The sequence below is a fragment of the Ursus maritimus genome, unplaced genomic scaffold (genome assembly GCF_017311325.1).
Source record: "Ursus maritimus isolate PB19 unplaced genomic scaffold, ASM1731132v1 scaffold_12, whole genome shotgun sequence".
Taxonomy (NCBI): domain Eukaryota; kingdom Metazoa; phylum Chordata; class Mammalia; order Carnivora; family Ursidae; genus Ursus; species Ursus maritimus.
In genome coordinates, this window is record NW_024423564.1 from 26531312 (window position 1) to 26552336 (window position 21025).

The 21025-nt window shown below is 47.8% G+C and overlaps 1 protein-coding gene across 1 annotated transcript in view; it reads left to right on the forward strand.

The window, feature by feature from the left end:
• ABCA4 (ATP binding cassette subfamily A member 4) overlaps positions 1-21025 on the forward strand; it is a 133515-nt gene that overhangs the window by 19548 nt on the left and 92942 nt on the right. The window contains exons 7-8 of the mRNA XM_040627018.1: positions 4703-4830; positions 9034-9231. Coding sequence (XP_040482952.1) covers positions 4703-4830; positions 9034-9231 — 326 coding nt within the window. The remainder of the gene's footprint in view (positions 1-4702; positions 4831-9033; positions 9232-21025) is intronic.

Here is a 21025-nt window from a genome sequence, read left to right on the forward strand (position 1 = left end):
CGAGAGAGGTTGCACTCTAGGAAGGATGAGGCTAGGTTAAGTCTGGAAGCAGGAGGAAAGGGGTAAAGGGAAAGGTGTGGGAGCATTTTCATGGAGCACTAGAGAGTGAGCTAACCAGGACTGTGTGGAAGCAACGCCAAGTAAGGGGCCAGGGCGGTCAGAGCGCATATGTTTATCGTGGCGTAAATATGTACAATCGTTCCATTTCTTCCAAGGTTATTCAGCGTCCCGGGCCCCACGGCACAGCAGGTGCAGGGCTGCGGGCTTTAGGGAGGTACTGCAGAAGGTCCAGGAGGCAAGGGGTGAAAGGTGGTGACTGGAAAACAGGCATCAGGTCCAGGCTGCGTAAGGATGGATGGGAAGCCGGAAGTACTGAAATGGCCTGGGGAAGATGGGGGAACAAGGGAACAGAGGTCCCCGGGAGTTCTATGATCCTGCTTAAGGACTGGGTGACTGAGCAGGATGGAGGGCTTGATGACTGCGGTCAAAGAGTGAGCTCTGTGGCTTCAGGATTTGGAAGGCAGGCAGGAGCAGTGAGAAGGAGCCCCTGGGCATGGCCATGGTGGCTGATGTGGGGCAGAGGCCAAGGTTGAGCTGATGAAGAGACTGAAGGAACGAGAGGTCAGGCTGTTGGGTCGCTGTGCAGGCAGGTAGAGGAGCTGGGCACCAGGGTAGGAGAGCCACTTGGAACAGTGAGGGCTGGAGGTGGCAGAGGCCTGGGCACCAGCTGGAAGCCTCCCCCACCACTCCTGCCATCCCCAGGAGGGCAGATGAGCAGATGTGAGGGAGAAAGCCCTGCCAGAATTCGAGGGCTCTCTGCAGTCCTACAGGTCTCCACCTGCAGGGGCTCGAGGCTCAGAGGCTGTGAAGGAAGAGGTTTGGAGATGCTGTATGCCTCCTATGTTCCTAGGATAGGGATGGGCGGCGGTGACTCTCGGGACGACCTCAGAGGATGACAGGGATGAGCAAGGGGTCTACCAAGGGGACGGGAGAGGCTGGATAGAATAGCTCTTGTTCAGGGTTCTGAACAAGAGAAGTGCGCGAATGGTACAAATCAGCCCTTTGGGGGTCCTCACCCATGCAGGTGGACCAATGGGACCAAGCGGGTGCCCATGCCAAGGGCTCAGTAGAAGGACTGAAAGAATAGTGACCACACCTTGGGGAGGGCGGTGGAGGGAAGCAGGGGGGCTTCAGGAGCGCCTTTGTTACATTTTAATTCTCTCAAAAATAGTAACACATGTACTTCGTGTAGTAATTTTCTACATAGCGGATTACAAACAGGAGCTTCTTTGCTGCCCTGGATAGAAGAGTTTACTTAGCTCAGGCTTGAAGGACTTTCTAAGGTGCGAGCACAAATAGCAATTTCGTAGTAAGAAAAACAGGGGGAGAGGCAGCAACCAGGAAGCACTGTTTTCCAGGATTAAAGAAGCAGATGGGAACATGGGCAGTCTAACCCCTGGAGTGATTGCCTACCCCATCCATCCAGTGGGATCTGGAATGAGGCAGACATTTTATTTTGTTGTCCCATTGTCAGATGGAGTCCAGCTGGGAGGAAATGTAAGGGAAGTCATTTCAAACCACAATTTATCTGTGGTCTTTACAGTATGTATATGAGAACCAAAGTCACTGCCTCCCAACCCCAACACAGGACTAGTTTTGAATTGGCATGCAGGTGGTTCCTTCTGCGGGCCTTCAGGCTGTGGGGGAAATTCTGTAAATGAGAGCAGCTTCAGAGGTCTGGGGAGACAGGGCCAGAAAAGGGCAGCCAAGTCTCCCCAAAGGAATTTGGGGGCTGGGGACAGAGATTCTACAGCACCCCTGAACATGGTGGCCATAAGAGGGGACAGGGGACCATCCCCAAAGTCTCCAAAGGAATTCCAGGCCAGGGACTGAGGTCCAGCATCAGCATGGCAGACTGTTTCAGGGTCCATCCCAGGGTCACTTGGGGACCTTGCTCACTGTGAACATTGAATCCTTGGCCCAAAGCCCCAGTGGAGGGTAAAGCCTTCGAGAGCAAGGTGGGCGGCTGTCATGGGTATGTGCTTTTGCCTGTCAGTTTCCAGTCACCTGGGAAAGTATGCTGATGGTTGACCCAGGTGGCCTTTTCTTTTCCTAGCAAACCTGTCTTACAGCATTCTCAGCAGGGGAGGATTAATGGTAAAACACGAGAAGTGAAGCCCCCTCCCCTCTCACCCCCAAACAAGCACTGTGGTCTCTCAATCATCTTCAGGCACCTTCTTCCCACGAGCCCCACACATTCTCCTGGCTTCTCTCCCACCCCAACTCTCCCCTCCCCTCAGCTCCCCAGGCCTCAGCAGCCCCCTCCCCCAGCCTCTTCCCAGGGGAAACGAACAAGAAGAACCACATTTTAAACAAAATTTATTTTTCTTTCCTCAGGCCCCCAGTTCACATTTCTCCCTCGGGAGTCTAGTGGAGCTTCTGTCTGGTATCAGCCACCTCTTACATCTGGGGCCCCACACTCTCCCTACAGGGTGGCCCCCCAGCCCTCTGCAGGTGTGTGGAACCAGCAGGCTCCTGCCCCTTCCGCCTAGGGCCACGGCAGCCCAGTCACGGGGTGGGGGTGGGGGATGGCTATCCTCCCCAGCAAGATATTCGTACCCAAGGTCAGGTGAGTGAGTTAAAGACTAACTAATTGATAAACAGTCAAACGGGGTCCCAACTCTCAGGTCACGCCAACAGGTATTTATTGGGTGCCTCCTGTCATTCCATGGGTATTTATCGAGGCCCTGATTCCATGTCAGGCTCTCATGCTGGGTGTCAGAGAGAGGTGAGCTGAAGGGCTTGCATCTGTGCGCCCACCACTGCTAGGTATGATGAGGGGTATAATGAGAGCAGGGTCCAGAGCCCCCTCCTCTCCCGACACTGTGCGCGCGCGCGTGTGTGTGTGTGTCTGAGGGGTCACTGAGGCCAGTATATAACGTAATGCTGAGTGTGAAGGAGTGATTGGGAGAAAGCAGAATAAGGGAGCTGGGGTCCAGGGGAAGGAAGAAAGAAGCGGGGTTTGGAAGATGACATGACTTATGCCATCAGGAAAAGGGGAAGGCAAGAATAAAATAGAGCAGCCCCTTTCAGACCCCCTCCTGCTCCCGGGCTCCCTCCTGTATTCCGGTTCCCCTGAAGCCTTTGGGCTTTCCCTGTGGGAAAGGCAGTGAGACTGGTTGGTGGCACAACCCCTGAGAGGCTGCGATGGAGCCAAGTGTCAGGGCTGGTTGCCCCTGCCCTAGCTGCGTCGGCAGGCCTGTGAAGAGGAAATTAGCAGCAGCCTCCGTCTGGACAAGGCTCTTCAGGGAAAGGCACAGCCTGGAAACAGAAGGGAAGGCTGTCAAGCACGCGGGGGACTAGGCCTCTTGGTCCCCTGGCGAGGGGAGAATTTGGGGGAGAGAAGATGGGGTGCTGGGGTGTTAGGACCAGGAAGCAGCTGGGGCATTTGATAATTAGAGTTAGTTGAAGAAGAACTAAGGGGTAAGTAGTCAACCAGTCTCCCGGGGTGGGGGTGGGGGGGGTTGGGATGCAGACATGGACACTTTCATGTAACCCAGACACTTTCCCTTAATGTTGAAATGATTTCCTAAGGATCTGGGCCTGTAACCTTCTTTGCTGGCCAGCGCCTCGTGAACTGTGGCAGTGGCCCACTTGAGGCTGCGTGTTGGCCCTGGAAGCAGGCAGCGGAGGTGGGTACCCTGGGGGTGAAGCCCCTGGGAGGTGTCAAAATATTAATGCAATCCGAACAAGCGTCTGTGGAGGGAATTCACTGTTTCCAGGCCTAGGAGTTAGCCCTTCACAGACCTTACCCTGAGTCACCCTCAAAATAACCCTGGGAGGTGTGCAAAGGACAGACACAAAGGGTTCAATCACTTGCCACAGGGTCACCTTAATGGTTAGGAGTCCTTTATGCCTCCTTATAAAAAATTGCTGCTCTTTGTATGTTTTGAGGGAATCCAGAGAGAATATGACTGGGGCCGATCAAGGCACAAAATCAGAAGTCCAGGCAATAGACCATCCCCTCTTTCCCACTGAAAGCTTTTCTTGCCCCAAACAGCCCCATCTCTCCTAGTCCATGTCAGCACCCTGAGCTTAGAGCCTTAGCTGCGATGACAGAAATGCCAGGAAGAACACTCTACCCCATGACAACACAGTGTGGACACGACATGTGTGTCCTCTCATTCTAGGCTAGGCTTTTTCAACCTTAACATTAATGCCATTTTGGACCAGATGGTTGGTTCTCTGTTTTGTAGTGGGGAGGGGATCATCCTATCCACTGTGGGTGTGTTACCAGCATCCCTGGCCTCTACCCAGTACCAATTGCAGCACTCAAAAATGTCTCCAGACATTGCCAAATATTTCCAGGGGAGACAAAATTGCCTCACCCCCCATCTGGTTGAGAGTCATTGCTCTAGACCAACCCCGCAACGCATCTGATGACCCCTCTCCTGCCCTGAGCTAACTCTTTTCACCTTCTTCTTTTCACCAAAATAAGTTTTGCCCGGCTGTGTCATCAGTAAATGCTGTGACTGTGTTGGTGACAGCCCACTGGCAGGATCCCTGCCTCCAAACTCCCAGGGAACCCAAGAACAGAGCCTTCTGCGGAGAGCCAATTAGAAATGTTTCCAATCAGTTCTACATGTTCTCCCTTTTTTGACTTATTCCCCATTCGACACCGTGTTCTTTCACTCATATGCAGGAAGAGGGATACGAATTCGGGATGTCCTAAAAGATGAAGAAACACTGACACTATTTCTCATGAAAAACATTGGCCTGTCTGACTCAGTTGTCTACCTTCTGGTCAACTCCCAAGTTCGTCCAGAGCAGGTAGGTGGATATACTGGTCTCTGGACGGGAGGGGGGAGCCCTGAGCCTGAGAAAAACAGGGGAGACCTTGCATTATTTTCCCTTCTTGCTTTCACATTCAGAATCCATGATTTGTTCCAAATATTCAGAAAAATACCTGGGGGGTTGGTCACTTGAAACAATGCTCCTTCCCGGTATAGGACTCCCAAGCAGCCCAAATCCTGGCAGCACTTCAAACAGCTCAGATTTGCATAACTAGAAAGAACCTTAGAGAACACGTGGCTCAGAATCTTCTTAGAGTTGAGGAAACTGAGGTTTACTCATGTATTCATCAAATATTTAGGGACATTTTAGGTACCAGAATACGGTAGTGAACAATACAGGCAAACCCCTGACTCTGGGAGCTTGCATTCCAGGGGGACAACAGGGGATAATCAAATACGCAAAGATACGGAGCGTTTCCAGGTCGAGGTAGGTGAGAGGAAAATCTGGCAGGGTTGGGAGTTAGGGAGGGGCTGGGAGGGGCTCGGAGGCACGAGATGGGGGCAGCGTTTAATGAGATGGTCAGGGAAAGGCCTTCCTGCCGAGGTGGTATCTGACCCGACCTGCCTGAACAGAAGGCAGCCGTGGGAAGAGCTGGGAGAGGAGCGTTCCGGCGGGAGAAACGGGCCGCGCCTGCGCAGTGTCTGAGTGCGCGGAGATAACCGGCCAGCGTTACAGACCTCTCATTTCCTGTACGTCTTCTTCTCGGTGCCAGGCAAGCTCCTTCTTCTGTCCCCACTGCACACTCTGATTCATGCACCCCCCCAAATCGATCTCATGCATTTCATAATCTCCTATATGTATTCAGAGCATTTTCCCCACTAACACATGACTTTCCCTATCTGTGAAAGTCTGGGCCTCATGGGCTCCTGCCCAGCATCCTGGGCGTGCGGGTTCCTGGCGTGATGAACACAGTGAGAATGCAAGATAAGCAGTGGCCCGATCGTGCAGACACCCCTCCCGCCTCTTCTGGCCAGGTCTGCACCTCCTCCAGACTCCAGGGGAGAGACTGAGACATAAACAGAGAATTTCAGGGCCTGTGTCAGTACTGAGATAAAGGTCTGAGCCCAGAGGAGGGAGGGGGACCCCACAAGCCTGGGCAGGGCTGGCTCTGTCGAAAGGGGTTTTCAGACTGGTTCCCTGCGTAGCGGTGAAGAAGCCCGTACCTGCTTTTCTGGCTTCTCAGACCCTGAGGTTTTCCCTGAAACTGCACGAGGGAAACTGAGGGTCTGCCCTGAGACGGTGTGTCAGGGCCCTTGGAGCGCAGTGCCTGCAGTGCCCAGGCCCTTGAACTCAGGCCTCGCTGCCCTGATCCACTCTCCCTCCCACCCCCACCAGGAGGGGGGAGGGGCTTGTTGGCGGGGGCAGCATCCATGGCTCATTCTCCCCTTTGCTTTCTCTTAGCTCATAAAACTCAAGTCCTGGAAATGCCTGTGATGACTTCCAGTTGGTAATAAAAGGGAGATGGAGATAAGGGCAGGAATTTAGGGGAAATTTCTCTCCAGTTCCTCACTGACGTGACATTTGGATCTCTAGTTGCTGTGTTGCTGGCATCAGAGCTGAGCCTTTCATGTGGGGAGAAAGGGCTGTGTCACTGGGTTGTGCTATTATGTAGTGTTGCTTGCTCTGATTAGCTGGTGCTTCCCTCATTAGCAAACGTCAGAGCTTAAGAGGAAGCGCAGAGCCCCTGCTGCTGGAAGAGGCTGGTCCTGTTGTCCCGGCTCTCTCTGGGCCCTGAGCCCTCCCTGCTTCCCAGCATGGTCTCCGGCTGCACCTGCCTCCCCATCTCTGTCTCGGGTCTCCATCCAGCTGCGCACTCCTTACAGGCGCCGTCCACCACAACTTTCTTCCACAATGGCGGTGTTCGCTCTCTGTGCCGTCCAAGATGGTAGCCACCAGCCACACATGGCTGGTAGGCACTTGAGATGGGCCTAGGGCAGCTGAGGAACTGAATTTTAAATATTATTTAATGTTGATTAGTTTAAATTTAAATAGCCACATGGGGCTTACAGCTCTCCAATTGGTCAATCTCAGCAAACATGGGATTTTGTCCTTCATCAGGACTGCATGTCCCTCCTGGGTCCTCTCTGCCCGACAGTGTGAGGACCGAGTACCTCTCTCCCCATCTAGGAAATTGTTAGACGATGAGAGTGGAATAGTTGTTTGGTTCATCACTCACCCCACCCCCAACCCCAGCCTTGTAAACTCCTGGACTTGCTTCAATGCCCAGCTCAAGTGTTGCCTCCCCAGTGAAATCATTCATAAACCCTCCCTTCTTTGTTCTGCCCCCTCCCACTTCCCTACTCAGTGAAGAGCTAACCGGTAGTGATGAAGCACAAGCTCTGGGTTCAAATCTCAGCAAGGCCACACAGTTAACTGTGTGACCTCAAGCAAGTTAAATAACCACTCTATGCCTCTGAGTCCTCATTTATAAAATGGAGATGGTAAAAGTACCTATGATTATTAGGGGGGCGTCAAAAAATTAATATGTGTAAAGCAGTAAGAACAGTGCCTGGCACACAGTAAACACTCAAAAAGCACAGGCTATTCTTAACACTTCCTCTTCTGTCCTCTGGTTTTACTACGTTCAATTTAGCACTTACCACGCCTGCATTTCCAGCCAGCCGGTAAGCGCCTTGGAGAGCAGAAAACTCACCTTATTCTCTGTATCCCCAGTAACTGTTCTAGTCCCTGCAGAATGGGACTCAGTGAATGGGCATTGAATGAATGAGTCACTGTGTGAAAGAAGGAGCTGGGACCTTCATGCTGTTCCAGCTTTCCCACTAGTCTGCTGTGTAATTTCTCCTCCATCACTTTTCTCCCCTAGAATATTAGAGGTTTGGACAAAGTGAGCTCATTGACTCCCTCCACCTCTGAATGTGTTAGACGCTGGGATTAGGGCTGGGGATAAGAAGCAATGTGTGGGCAACACAAGAAGGCTCTGTTGGAACGTGCACCCAGTTACAGTCCCCTGAGATTGATGAAGTCCACACCAACCCAGTGTCAGCCATGACCTCAGGAGGTGGGGGTGGGGTGTGGTGTGAGTAGAGCCTGAGCCTGCTCTGCATTCCTAATCGGAAGCCCTGGGGAGACTACAGAGGCCAGGGAAGCCCATGAAACTGTTCATGGTACGGGTGTTGGGAGTCCAAGACTCCAGGAGGCCAATTACTGTACTAGGTGGCCAAGGGTCTCTGGCTAAGGCTGTGGCCTCCTTGGTCTCTGAGGCCAAAATGGGGATTGTGATTCACTGTCCAAGAGTCCTTGTCCATGAGCTCCACAGGCACTATAAGATGTGGGCTATCCAGCAGTTGAGGGTCACCAGATAAAATACAGGATATCCAGTTTAGTTTGAATTTCAGATAAATGAATAATTTTTTAACATAAGCATGTCTAATTTGGACCCTATTTGGGACATACCTGTACTAAAAACTGTTCATTGTTTATCTGAAATTTAAATTTAACTGGGTGTCCAGGATTTGTATTTGCTAAATCTGTTGAGAAAGGAGAAAGGGGGCTGGTCATATGCCATTGTTCCAGATGCGTTCTAGCCACTCCCTGTCCTTAGCTTCAGGGAAGTAAGTCCTGATGGTCCTTAGCATCGCGCTGGGAACGGAGCGCTCATATTTTAAGTGGCTCTCTGGTAAAATGAGGCTTGGGAGGGTATTAGTTTCCTGTGACTGCTGTAACAAACCACCACAAACTTTTAGTGGCTTAAAACAACACAAATTTATTATCTTATGGCTCTGGAGGTCAGAAGTCTGAAAGTCAAGGTGTTGGTAGGGCTTCATTTCTTACTGGGGGATCTAGAGGGAAATCCATTTCCAGTTTCCAGAGACTGTCCACACTCTTTGGCTGGTGGCCTCCTTTCATCTTCAAGGCCAGCAGTGGCCAGTCAAGTCCTTCTCATGTCACATTACTTTGACATTGTTTCTTCTACCTCCTTCTTCCACCAGGCTTTTAAAAAACCCTTGTGATACATTGGGCCCACCTAGATAACCTAAAATAACCTCTTTATCTTAAAGTCAGCTGATTAGCACCCTTAATTTCATCTGCAATCCTAATTCCCCTTGCCCTACAACATAATGTATTCACAGGTTCTGTGGGTTAGGACATGGACATCTTTGGGGTGGCTGGTATTCTCCTACCACAGCGAGGTTTCCAATTTTACTTCTCCTCCTGCAGTTTGCTCACGGAGTCCCAGACCTGATGCTGAAGGACATCGCCTGCAGCGAGGCTCTCCTGAAGCGCTTCATAATCTTTAGCCAGCGCCACGGGGCACAGACAGTGCGCGACGCCATGTGCTCCCTCTCCCAGGGTACCCTACAGTGGGTGGAAGACACTCTGTATGCCAATGTGGACTTCTTCAAGCTCTTCCGTGTGGTAAGGGAGGTATTTAGCTGCTTACCCCTTGGAAGGTAATTCCTGGGTGCAGTAGGGCCTGCTGGCAAATCATCGGGGACTCATGAATTGATACTCAGGAGAGCATGAGCCTGGTGTTCAAGACACTGCTTGAGGAAGTTCCAGGCTCCAAAGACTGAAGGAATCTTGACCGATAATATTTTTAGAGCAGTGGCCCAGGCACCCAGGAGTCACTGTTAGGTTCACCATTAGTTATGTGGTTTGGCAGGTCTGAGTCCACTCCAAATGTGGGATAAATCCTCTCCACCACCTCTAGCAGTGTGGAAAGGAGGAGGCCTGGTTTGACTCCCTGCCCTACTACTTTCTAAGATAGTTGACCTTTGCTGGCCCCATCACTCATCTATATAACAAATATAATACTTTATAGAATGGCAGGAAAAGATACATGAAAAAAACAGATGCAAATCATTAAATAAATTTTGATAAATCAGATCTTCACACTCTGGGTCTGCTCTTGACCACAAATGTTGCTGTTGCCGGGTAGAAAAGAATAACAGAAAATTTCATAGTCTCAAAAATTTGGAAAACCCTCATCTCGCTCAACCCTGTGTTCTAGAACTGCATCTCAGGCTCACTTCTTGGGACCTGATAATGCATCCTCTTTTGCTAGAAGGCTGAGAGGGAATTATAAAAAGAAGGTGAAGAACAGCAGTTCTTATACTTCAGAGTGCATGAACATCACGAGGGAAGCTGGTAAAAGATGTGGATTCCAAACTGCCATCTCCAGAGACTGATTCAGAAGATCTGGGCTGGGTCCAGCGTCTGCCCTGTTACCTTAGGTGATTCCAGTGGAGGTCATTGTAGGCCGTACTTTAAGAAACACTCAAAATTAGAATCTTTCAGAGAAGGTGACATATATAAAAATATACATATTGTTTCTATAATTATAAAATGTTTCTAGGATCCAATTGTGTTTTTTTTCTTGTGCTTGCATTTTAATTTCTGAAACTGTGTTGTAGGGTATGTCAATTATGAGAACTTGGTTCAGGAATTTGTGTTTTGCCTTTTTATGGTTCTTCTCTCAAGTCCCAGAAAACCCACTCTCAGCTTGTCTTAAAAAGCAAGTTGAAGGCTTTTGAAAACAACAACAAAAATAAAACAACACCCCTCAAGTTTCTGGCAGAGTTCACACTTGATTCCTTTCAAAACATGACTTTCCCTTGGAACGTTACTCTCCAATGTTCCCAGCTCATCAGGGTGGGTCTCCAGAATGTTAAGAGGGGTTAGTACTTACGTAAGCCATCACCACTGAGAGCCCAGAACCCCAGAGAAGTCCCCTCAGCTCCCCGTGCTACAGGGAGAATAAAAAGGCATGTGGTTCAAACTTCTCTGTCTAAAATTCCAAAAGGAAGTCAATTTTCGATTGTTTTCAGAATCATTAAGAGTGAGTAAGGCAGTAAAGATCCCTTATGCTGGGCAGCTGAACACCAGCGAAGCTAGGGACCAGTACCTGTGTTTGCAGAGATGTTAATGTCCCTGGGCACCCAGGATGGTGCAATCCTCCAGGCAATAGAAAAAAGGCAGGGTCATGCATCTCTTTTTGAAGTATCTTGGCTGCTGGTATAGGTAAATGTACCTTTGGAGCATGACCAGCAATACTAGGAAGAACAGTTCTGGATGTAGCAGAATCAAGGGAGACCTGGGCAAAACTTTCCATTAGGAGCTGGAACCAAGCTCAGATCACTGGCTTCAGAATGTCTATCACACCAGAAAGTCTTTCCTTCTACAAGTGCTAGAGTTCAGAGACCAGAGGAGAACGTTGGCTGGTTGCCCTTACTGACCTGAGGCATATCCTGTGTGCTTGCTCACCACCTCTGTTCCTGAGTGCATGCACTCAAACGTGACCCTGGTGCCTTCAAGGGGCCAGGCACTGTGCTGAGGCTGATGCTCCAACCATGATCCTACCACCCTCACTGAACCCTTAGCCTGAGAAAAGCAAAAAGGCCATGTCACAGCAGTTGGTGTTAGAAACAGCCAACACCAACAACATTTGGGCGCTGGAGCAGTGGTTCCCAGCCTGGCTGCACATTGAACCCTGAGAGAGCTTTTAAAAACTACCAATGCCTGGTTCACACCCCCAGAGATGTTGATTCCATGGGCCTTTAGTGTTTTTAAAAGCTCCCCAGATCATTCCAATGTCCAGCTGGGTTGGATTCACTGACCTAGAACATAGGAGTTTGATTTACAATCTCAGTTTCTGTAGACCAAGCATAATAATAATACCCCAAATGCCACTAAGGATTCAAAGCACTTCATTTGAGAGCACCCATGAGACCAGGGTGCTTTGGACCCATCCTCCCTGCCATGCTCCTAACAAAGACAGTTGTCCCAGAGATAGCCTGGAGGAAAAAAACCCAGCAGGAGGTGGGTCCCTAGGACCACCCCTACCTGCCCTCTTCTTGCCCCTGCTCATCTTTGCGTGGAAAGACCAGACCAAGACAGGACACGTGGAGTGCAGGCAAAGAAACAAACACCCTGTCTGGTGCCCTTGAAATGTGCTTCTTCATTTGACAAGTGGACAGAGTGGCTAAACGTTTTTTTTTTTTTTTTAATTACTAATAAGGAAACCCAAAAGAAACTGCAGGCATAGAGAGACAGGATTTTTGCTTTCATTGCTCCTGTACCCATCTTATCCGTATTTTCAGAACAACAACCCTGAGGCAGCATAGAAAAGCTCAGGGAAGACCCTCAGACCCTCTGAGAGGGGCATCGGGGAAGCAGAGGCTGCTCCAAGGCCAGGGGTGGGGGCCTCTCTGGGACGAGGCTGTTATTGCAGCTGGTTGGCGGGCAGCCACGCTTAGCTCCAGCACCGGGGAATGCTGTGCCTTCTGTTCTCTTGGGCTGTTTCTCATACACATGTACACCAGTGCGCAAAGGTTTTATTAAATGCCAAGGCAGCGCTCATTAACAAAGAAAGAGGGGCAATGTCAGGAAGCCGGGGTGATGGCCCCAGCCCCTGCTGTGTATGGAGCTGGGGCGTGAGTGGGTGGGCGTGCAACCTCCAGACCCGGCCCTCGGAGCTGAGGAGATCCGAGAGGAGGGTTTGGCGGTCAGCACCAACTGGGGCCAGCTGTGTTTTCCCTCGGCCCCTTGGTAATCAGAAGCCAGTGTTCTCATCCCCAAATAATCCCAACACAATCACCGTGGCCTCACTCCACCCCACCCGTCCCCATACGTACTCACGCACACCCAGAGCACGTGCCTGCCGGAGCGTGCGCAGAGGCACGCAGACGCGCGCACGCACGCGCACTGCATGCCAGTCACCTAGGTGGGCTGTCAGGTGGTTGGATTTTTCTCTGAGGAGCTTCAGGCACGCTTGGTTTCAGCTTGGCTGAGTGAGCTTGAAAGAGCTTGCCTTCACCTGTGGTCCTCTCGGGCTTGACGCCCCCAGCTGGAAAACCAGCAGCTCAGCCCTGGCCTCACGGTATCAGTATCATGTATCATGCCGGCCAACACTACCTGAAACATTTCACACCTCGTAAAAACGGTATGTCAGTTTCGGGTGAGGGGTTGGGACGTTTCCCATCTGATTTGGCCCAAGGCAGGAATGCCCCTCCTCCTCCTCCTCCCTCTACGGTCCTTCCTGTTTTCTCTCTGACTCTGGTGCACAGCTTTGAAATCTTGCTGAGAAGCAAATCTGTCCCTTCTGCTCTGAATGTTTATTTGTGGAAGTTCGGCAGGGGAACGGAGGCTGTGCCAAGACCTGCCACACTGCTGGGAAATCTGAATTTCCCTCCCTTCCCCCTTCTCAATGGATGTTGATAGAGGAAATTTGGCCTCCCCGGCATTTTGGCCCCCGGTTTTCCCCTTTGCAATCGCTTCCAGTGTGGCATGATTCAGTTTTCTTTACTTGCCCTCAACCACTATTCTGTCGCAGTTTTTACTTTTCTAACTTCATTTCACCCGTGTCTCTTTGACTGTGGGGTGGCTGAACATTGGTTTGGGACGGGCCAAAGGACCCAGTCTTGGGGGCCCTGACTACATGTGCCTTTCAATGTCCTGCTTTGTTCTTGGCTCTGCTCCCTAAATTGCTGAATCGTTGGGAATAAATGTGGGTGGACTGCTTGCTGCTGCCCAGTGTGAGCTGGCCATGGTTTCTCTTCTGTGGGATCTTTCATTGCAGTTTGTTAAATTCAACTTACGCGTTTCAATTTTCGGATAATATTGAAGTGTCACAATTCTCTGGAAAAGCCCCACATCTCCAGAAATTTATAATGAGGTCCCATTAATGACTTAACCTCATGATTTCCTCTCCTTTCTGATTCTGAATCTTTGGACTTGTCAACTTTCTCCCACTTCTGTGTGAGGGTTTTGAGAGGGAAGGAGGGAGAGGAGTGATAGCCAGTGCCAGCAGTATGAGGTGGGGGGTGGGGGGGCAGCAGGGCTGTTGTTGGGTGACAGTATGACGTGGGGGGCAGGGGGCAGCAAGGCTGTTGGGTGAATATAAAATTAAGTCAGAAGGTAGGTTTTTGGGGGGGGTTGAAAATTATGAAACCCACAGCAAGTATATTTGATTTACAGCATTAGTATTTATTCTCCTTACATCTGTAAAACTATAGATCTCCTCTGGGTGAATGAAATCTCCCCTGGGTGAATGAATTTCAGTAAAAAAGAAATAAAAAGGAAATAGGAAAGAGGAACTTTAATGTACATTAAATGTTCCTTAGGCCTGTGGGCATAACTGTCATTGGCCTGCTTTGATTTCTTGTGGGCTCCAGACATACAGGAGGCCACAGCTTATTTTCATGATAGATTAGATGTCGTTTTTATGAATTTGAAAAGAAAAAAATACCGAGTAGTCAAAATTAAAATCACTTCAGACACAAGAAGACCCCTGTGAAGGTTGCTGTTTTGATGATGGGTCCTGGGTCCTGACCTTTATTTAGCTAATACAGATTGAATACCAATGTATTAGGGATTAGGTTCTCTCCAGAGTAAACTGGTTTTGAAAAGGATTTTGGCCTCTGATAGTTCATCTCTCCACAGAACAGTAATTCTTAACCTTTTTATGAATTAGGACTACCTTTGAGAATCTGATAACAGCTCTAAACCTTTTTTCTAGAGAAATATAAGTTCACACAAACACAGAAGGCGTAGGGGCTCATGGGGCCTCTGAAGCCAGGCCCCAGTTAAGAACTTTTGCATTAAAATTTCTTTCCTACCTACCATTAATATATGCCCTTTCCTAAAGTGTCTCTCACTCAGTATAGCCACAGATTCTTCCTTAACTCTACTTATGAAGTAGTCAGCTTCTCCCCCTGAGCATGGGACCCGATGGTGAGAGGACCAGAGGCTGGGCAGCCCGCTGGAGCACACACAGTTCTGGTGGTCAGGACACTGGGTTCTGGCTCTGGACTGGCCCCTAACTTGCTGTCATTTAAGTAATCCTTGCTTACTTGCTACACTTGCTACACTCTCCATCTGTAAAATCAAGGTAACAAGATCTATGCTACCTGTCTCAGAAGCTGATAGCAGAAATTCACATCAGAGAAGAGATGAACAAGCACTTGGAAGCAAAAAGCATTTTTGCTCTTACCAAAGCAAGAATGCAGCCGCTTTGCAGAGGCCCCATTGTTCCCTTGTCATTGCTACACTCTCGGAAATGTTCTTCTCAAACACTTAGGTGGGACGTTCTTCTTTCTCAGACCCCTCAGACCAGCAAAAGGTCTGTCTCATGCATTGACCTTTTGACTGCCCCTAGATTCCAAACGCTGTTCTGCTTTCATCAACCACAAATATCAGGACTGAAGTCACAGCAGAGAAAAAAAGCCCTAGTTTCTTTTGAGCCAAAGAAAGTACCATCACTTGTCTGTTCACATACTCCAGAGCCCACCCTCTCATCCTGACACTCTGTTCCCTTCAGTCCTGGGAGATAGCATGTCTCTGTGACCTCTCCTGGTAGAGACAGTTTGGCATTTCCCCCAACCCCGAGTGATTTGGTCTGAATTCTCCACTCATGACGCATTTCCTGGTACTCAGGGTGTCCCCTCCTGGTTGCCCCCTTAACCACTCAAGCCAGCTTCCTCTTTTTTCATCTGATGCTTAACAACTGTCAGGTTGCAACAAACATACTTCAAATCCACATTCTCCCAGTTGCCTAGCAACAACTTCCCTCCTGGATAAATCTGGATTTCCTGTGGCAGTGGCCCAGGACTGAACACAGTAAGCCTGTACTGTCTGTCCACTGCTTTGTCTGCTTTTCACCTCTGTCTGGGTGCTTTCAAGACAGCAGTTCATCCTTCTACCAGCTCCCAAAGGCCATGTCATCTGTGTAAACACACTGTTAACTGAAGGCTACCTATTTACCCTCGTGTTAGGTAGATCCTCAGCTTAGAAATAATACTGTTTTGTAGATGGTCTTCTTGAATCAGAGAAAGTAAAACAAACAAAAACTTCAACTCACAAAACATTCTTTTGTGCGCTGGCAGATTGGCATCCATTTGATTAATCTATTGGGTCTAAAGCATCAGCAAATATTGCTCAAACAAGTTTCTTTTTAGTAGCTAATATGCTTTGTTCTGCCCTAAGAAAAAAAATATTACATATTCCCATAGGACAGACATATTTCTTGTTCATTGAGAACCCAAACAGAGACCTAGTATAGTCAGAATCTTCTTGACTGCCAGCTATGGCCTTCTGTCCATTTCTTTGAGTATAGATCAAGGCCCAGGATCCCTCCCACCCCCAAAAACCAGCCATAGCTGATGGGAAATGATAGAGACATACCCTTTCCATAGCCCTATTTATATATCCAGTCTTTCTTCAGAGGCCTAATCAGATCTTGAAATTGGGTTGACAGTGCTGAGCCCAGTTGTTACATGGAAGGGTTACTAGTTATTTGGGAAATCAAGAGAATTTGTTGGCATAGGAAGCACTGGTGTGTGTGTGTGTGTGTGTGTGTGTGTGTGAGAGAGAGAGAGAGAGAGAGGGAGATGATACTTACCATTTTGGTCTATTAGCTTTTCTCCAGAAATGTTTTTACATTTTCATTCAAATAAACTTAACAGTCTCTTCCGGTTCTCTTGGCAGGAACAATCCATGTGAATTTGAATAGATAATGGGGGAGGGAACCAAAGGAAGAGGAGAGCCCTGGGAAAGTTATTTTATAATTTATGGCAAGATCAGTCAGACAGTTGGTGGCCAGATACGTGTGGAGGGTTCCCTGGGGGGCCAGACACTGTTCTGAGTTGTAAGTGGTAACAGAGATGTGAATCCAAGACCCTCATCATTTACTATCTCCACTGGAAAGAGCCAGAAAAAGAATTGCAACTATGGTACCAAGGACATAGCTGGAGCTCAGTAAACATTTGAGTAATGAGCATCATTAAGTTATTAACAAGATCAAAAAAGAAAGTGTTAACTAGACCCAAAAATGCCTCTCAAGCTGTTGTTTTTCCTGTTCCCTCTCCCCCAAATTCCTGGTCTTGTTCTTATCTGGCTGCCTCTCTAGTCACTCTCTCCACATTCCTCTCTCCACCTGGAATTCCTGGCCCTCCCCTTCCATCCACAAACACTGCCCTTACCCTCAGGATCATCACCTTGTCTTCTTTCAAACATCAGATCAAGTGTTACCTTCCCCAACCCCGGGTGGAACTGACCACTCCCTTCCTGTAAGTCACCATCATATCTGTAGAGACATACCTCATGGAACCCAAAACCTCAATAGGCTCTGTCTTTTTCCTACTAGATTTTAGCTAATTTACTCATTAATTAATATAAAATATTTATTGAGCATGTACTGTGTACCATGTCCTGCAGATATAAAACAAAATAAAGCCTATCTTTATGCTTACTGAGTTTACAGTATAGTGGAGAGACACATACATTAAAAATAATAGCAAATCAATACAAAAGTGATAAATGGATGCACTGAGAATTATATTAGCAGCTAGGAGAAGCACCTAACACCTGGGGTAGGAAGCCAGGAAGAGCATGGAATGAAGAAAGGAAGGGTTTTTGGAGAAGCTGAGGTGGTTTCAGACGAGTTGACAATGGCCACTAGGGGTGATGGTGAGGATGCAGTGGAATGGGCTGAGTTGGCTGTATTATTTATTTGGCTCCAAAATAATGGGTGTAGTAGATTTGCAGAGGCCTACAAGAATGTTTGATACCTGAAAATGAAAAATTATGGCTCTGAAATACAAAGAAAAAGCTTTAAAACTGAAATCAATAAGTATTTCATTGAATGTTTAAGGGAAGTATTCAATTTTATTATTAAATTTAGTGTTCATAAAATTTGAAATTCAAAAACGAGTTTATAGGGGGCGCCTGGGTGGCACAGCGGTTAAGCGTCTGCCTTTGGCTCAGGGCGTGATCCCGGTGTTGTGGGATAGAGCCCCACATCAGGCTCTTCCACTATGAGCCTGCTTCTTCCTCTCCCACTCCCCCTGCTTGTGTTCCCTCTCTCACTGGCTGTCTCTATCTCTGTCGAATAAAAAAAAAAAAAAAAAAAAAATCTTAAAAAAAAACAAAACAAGTTTATAGTTCAGGTTTATAGTTCAGTGTAGTCCCACTTTACAAACATTCCTAAGTATTTGCACTGATTGCTGAGAAATCATACCAGATCATTCATTAAATGAGATACTCAAAGCCAGTAATTTCAAAAGCAAAATATATAGAAATCTAGCTAGAGGTATACATGGATATAGATACATATAAGTATGACAGAGACACAGGTGCTTTTCACTGTGTTGAATTTGCTGCAGGACAGAGTTTTAAGAACAGAATGTGCCTAGAACCTATGGAGGTAAAGGAAAAGCATTTTAGAGAAGATGCACACTTAGGCAGAACACAGCCACAGATCATCTCTAGCCCATAGCCAAGTGAAGAAAACAGACAACAAACTCACAAAGAAGGGGAAGTGATTATGAGCAATTGGAGCTGGGGACTAACTGATGTCCAATCTCTTTGGACACATGAATATGACAGTTCCTTATTTTCTGTGCTCTGTGCTCCTAGCCTTTCTTAGGTCCCTTCCCATTATGTAGGACCTGGTTATTTTTTCTCCGCACAGCTCTTAGGACTCCAGTCCTGATTCCAGCTTCCTCCAGTTTTTCAGATACCCCTTGGCTACCCTTTTTGCAAAGAGAGGGCTCATCCTGCCCCACACTCAGACCCAGTACCAGTTCCTAGGTCTCCAGGCTGGAGATTTTGACAATGGGATGGGGATGGGGAAGAATGAGTGGTGACTTTCAGGCTTTTAGCTTTGGTGACAGAGCAGAAGGTGGTGCCACTAGCTGAAGAAGTAGTCACAGGAGCAGAAACCAATTTGGGAAAAGTGATGTAATCAGTCTAGGCTGAGTTGGATCTGGCTGGGGGGTTAGAGGTACAGATTTAAAAGTCTCAAACAAAAAGGTAGCAGATTAAATGATAAAGGGAATGAGTCTATGCAGAGTGAGAGGAGTAAGACCACGGAGCTCAGGAACCTCAGCGCTGAAGGAGAAAGTGGAGGCAGAGGAGCTCATGGGAAAGCAGGCAAGGATCAGAGCAAACCAGACAAGAGCAGTGTCACAGACATCGAGGGGTGAAGAGGACATGATCAAAAGTGTTGAGAGAAGCAGAGAGGTCTGAAAAGACAAGAACCAAAAGTATCCATTAGACTTAAAAACTAGGAGGAAACTGGGGATTTAACTAGAATGTTAAAGTGTCTTCATTGGACGGTGAGGGTGGAAGACAGGAGTGTTGGTGAGAAATTGAAGTCACTGCACATGGACTACTCTTCCAAGAAGTGTGGGAATAAAGGGAATAAAGCGGGAAGGCAGACTGTAGCTACAGGGGAATAAGACATCAGATCTTGAGCACATATATGTGATAAAAGTGAAGGGAAACTTGAAGATACATCAGTGAGATTCTTGCAGGTAAACTTCATGAAGGAAGGACTTTGTTTTGATCATTGCTATACCCCCCCCCCAGCCGCTGGCGCAGAGCGAACAGTCTATACGTATTTTTCAAATGTGTAATTATGTCATTTAGAAACTATAATTGGCTGCAACAGAATGCTGAAAAAACAGTGGCTTTCATATTCCTCCCAAAGTGGAGTCCTGTCATGGGTCATTCAGGATTGGTGTGGAGGCTCCACAAATTTCCCCAAGAACGCAGGCTCCTCTTCTTTTCCATCACTCATCCCTAGCATGTGCTTATCATCTGCTGATCTTAAGATGTCTCCTCTACATCCTGCAGCACATCAATGTTCCAGGCAGGCAGAGGGCCCTCCTTTAATAGGCCTTCCCCAAAAGCCCCACTCTGTGACTTCTCCTGATATCTTATTGGTCAGGATTTCGTCACATGACCACCCCATGTACAATAGAGGCTGGGAAATGTAGTTTTTAGCCAAGCATTATCACCATTAGCAAAATCAAATGACATACATATTAGGAAATGTAGAAAGAAGTCCAGGAAGAGAAGCAAGAGAGAAGGTGAGAGGGGGAGCCATGTGTGTCCAGTGCTGGAGGCAGTAGGGAGCCATGTAAGATCTTTGAGCTGGAGAGGTGACATGGTTGGATTGGTCTGTTAGGTAACCCAGGCTACAGTGTGGGGAGTGCATTGGAAGGGAGGAATCTAGAGACAAGGGAACAGCAAGAAGACTATTCTGATGAAAGTGTCTGGGAGAGAGGCAAGGAGAGCGTGAGCAAAGGCAGTCCTAGTGAGGAAGAGAAAAAAGAGAGAAGAGAGTATTTATTTAGTATTCATTCATTCAGCTATTTATTTATTCTTGCATGCAAAAAGCCTCTTTATTTTTAAATCTTTCTATTACAAAAATAAGTATAAAAGTAGAGAGAATAATGTAATGAACTCCCATGGATCCGTCACACAGCTTCAGCTGTTTTCAACATTTGGCCATTATTATTTAATCTCCTCCTCACTTTTTTGTCCCCTGAAATATTTTAAAACAAATCACAGATAACATATTCTTTCACCCTTACATACTTCCCTATATATCTCTAACACATGGAAACTTACTTGTTTTAACAAAACCACAATTCTGCCATCACACCCAACAAAATTAACAATAATTCCTTAATATGATTTAATACCCAATCATGTTCACTTTCCTCTGATTGTTACAGCTGTTTTGTTCAGATCAAAATAAAGTCCACACATAGCATTTTATTGCTGTATCTCTTAGACCTCCTTTCATCTCTAATAGATCGTATTGGAGTAGTCAGGAGGTGAATCACAGGAGTTGGTGATAACTTGCCACTGGCACACATTTTTACCTGCTGGCTTCCTCCCTACCTACTGTTCTCAGCCCCACCCTCTCATGGAATTAAAGCAGGAATTAAAGTGCTTTGCCCAGCATTCCCTGAAACTATTTTCAAGGAGTTTGTAAAGAAGTCCTGGCAAGACCAACATCTAGGCTCAGTGTGAAGGTTAGGAAGAGAAGATGCTTCTCAGTGGTATAGTTGCAAGGGTGGTTTTGCTGCTGTTTTCTCTGGTAAATTGTTCTCCTGTCTGCTTTGTAGCCCTCATAACAAAGCCTTCCATTTTACAGTTCATAAATGAACCAGAAATGCTGATGTTCCATGAGTGTTCCTGTATTCATTCTTTGGTATCAGGACCAAAGAGACTGTGAGGACCCCAGCCCCGACAGCAGGGAGAAGAGAGGATAGGACCACTGCTAGAAATGGGAGGCTGGGCTGCTCAAACCTAACGCCACCTTCTCAACTGGGCTGCAGCTGGGTCAGCCCACCCATTATTTAGGAGAACCCCCTAGCAAATAAAAAGCTGAGATTTGTGGCTTGTGGTCCACAGATCC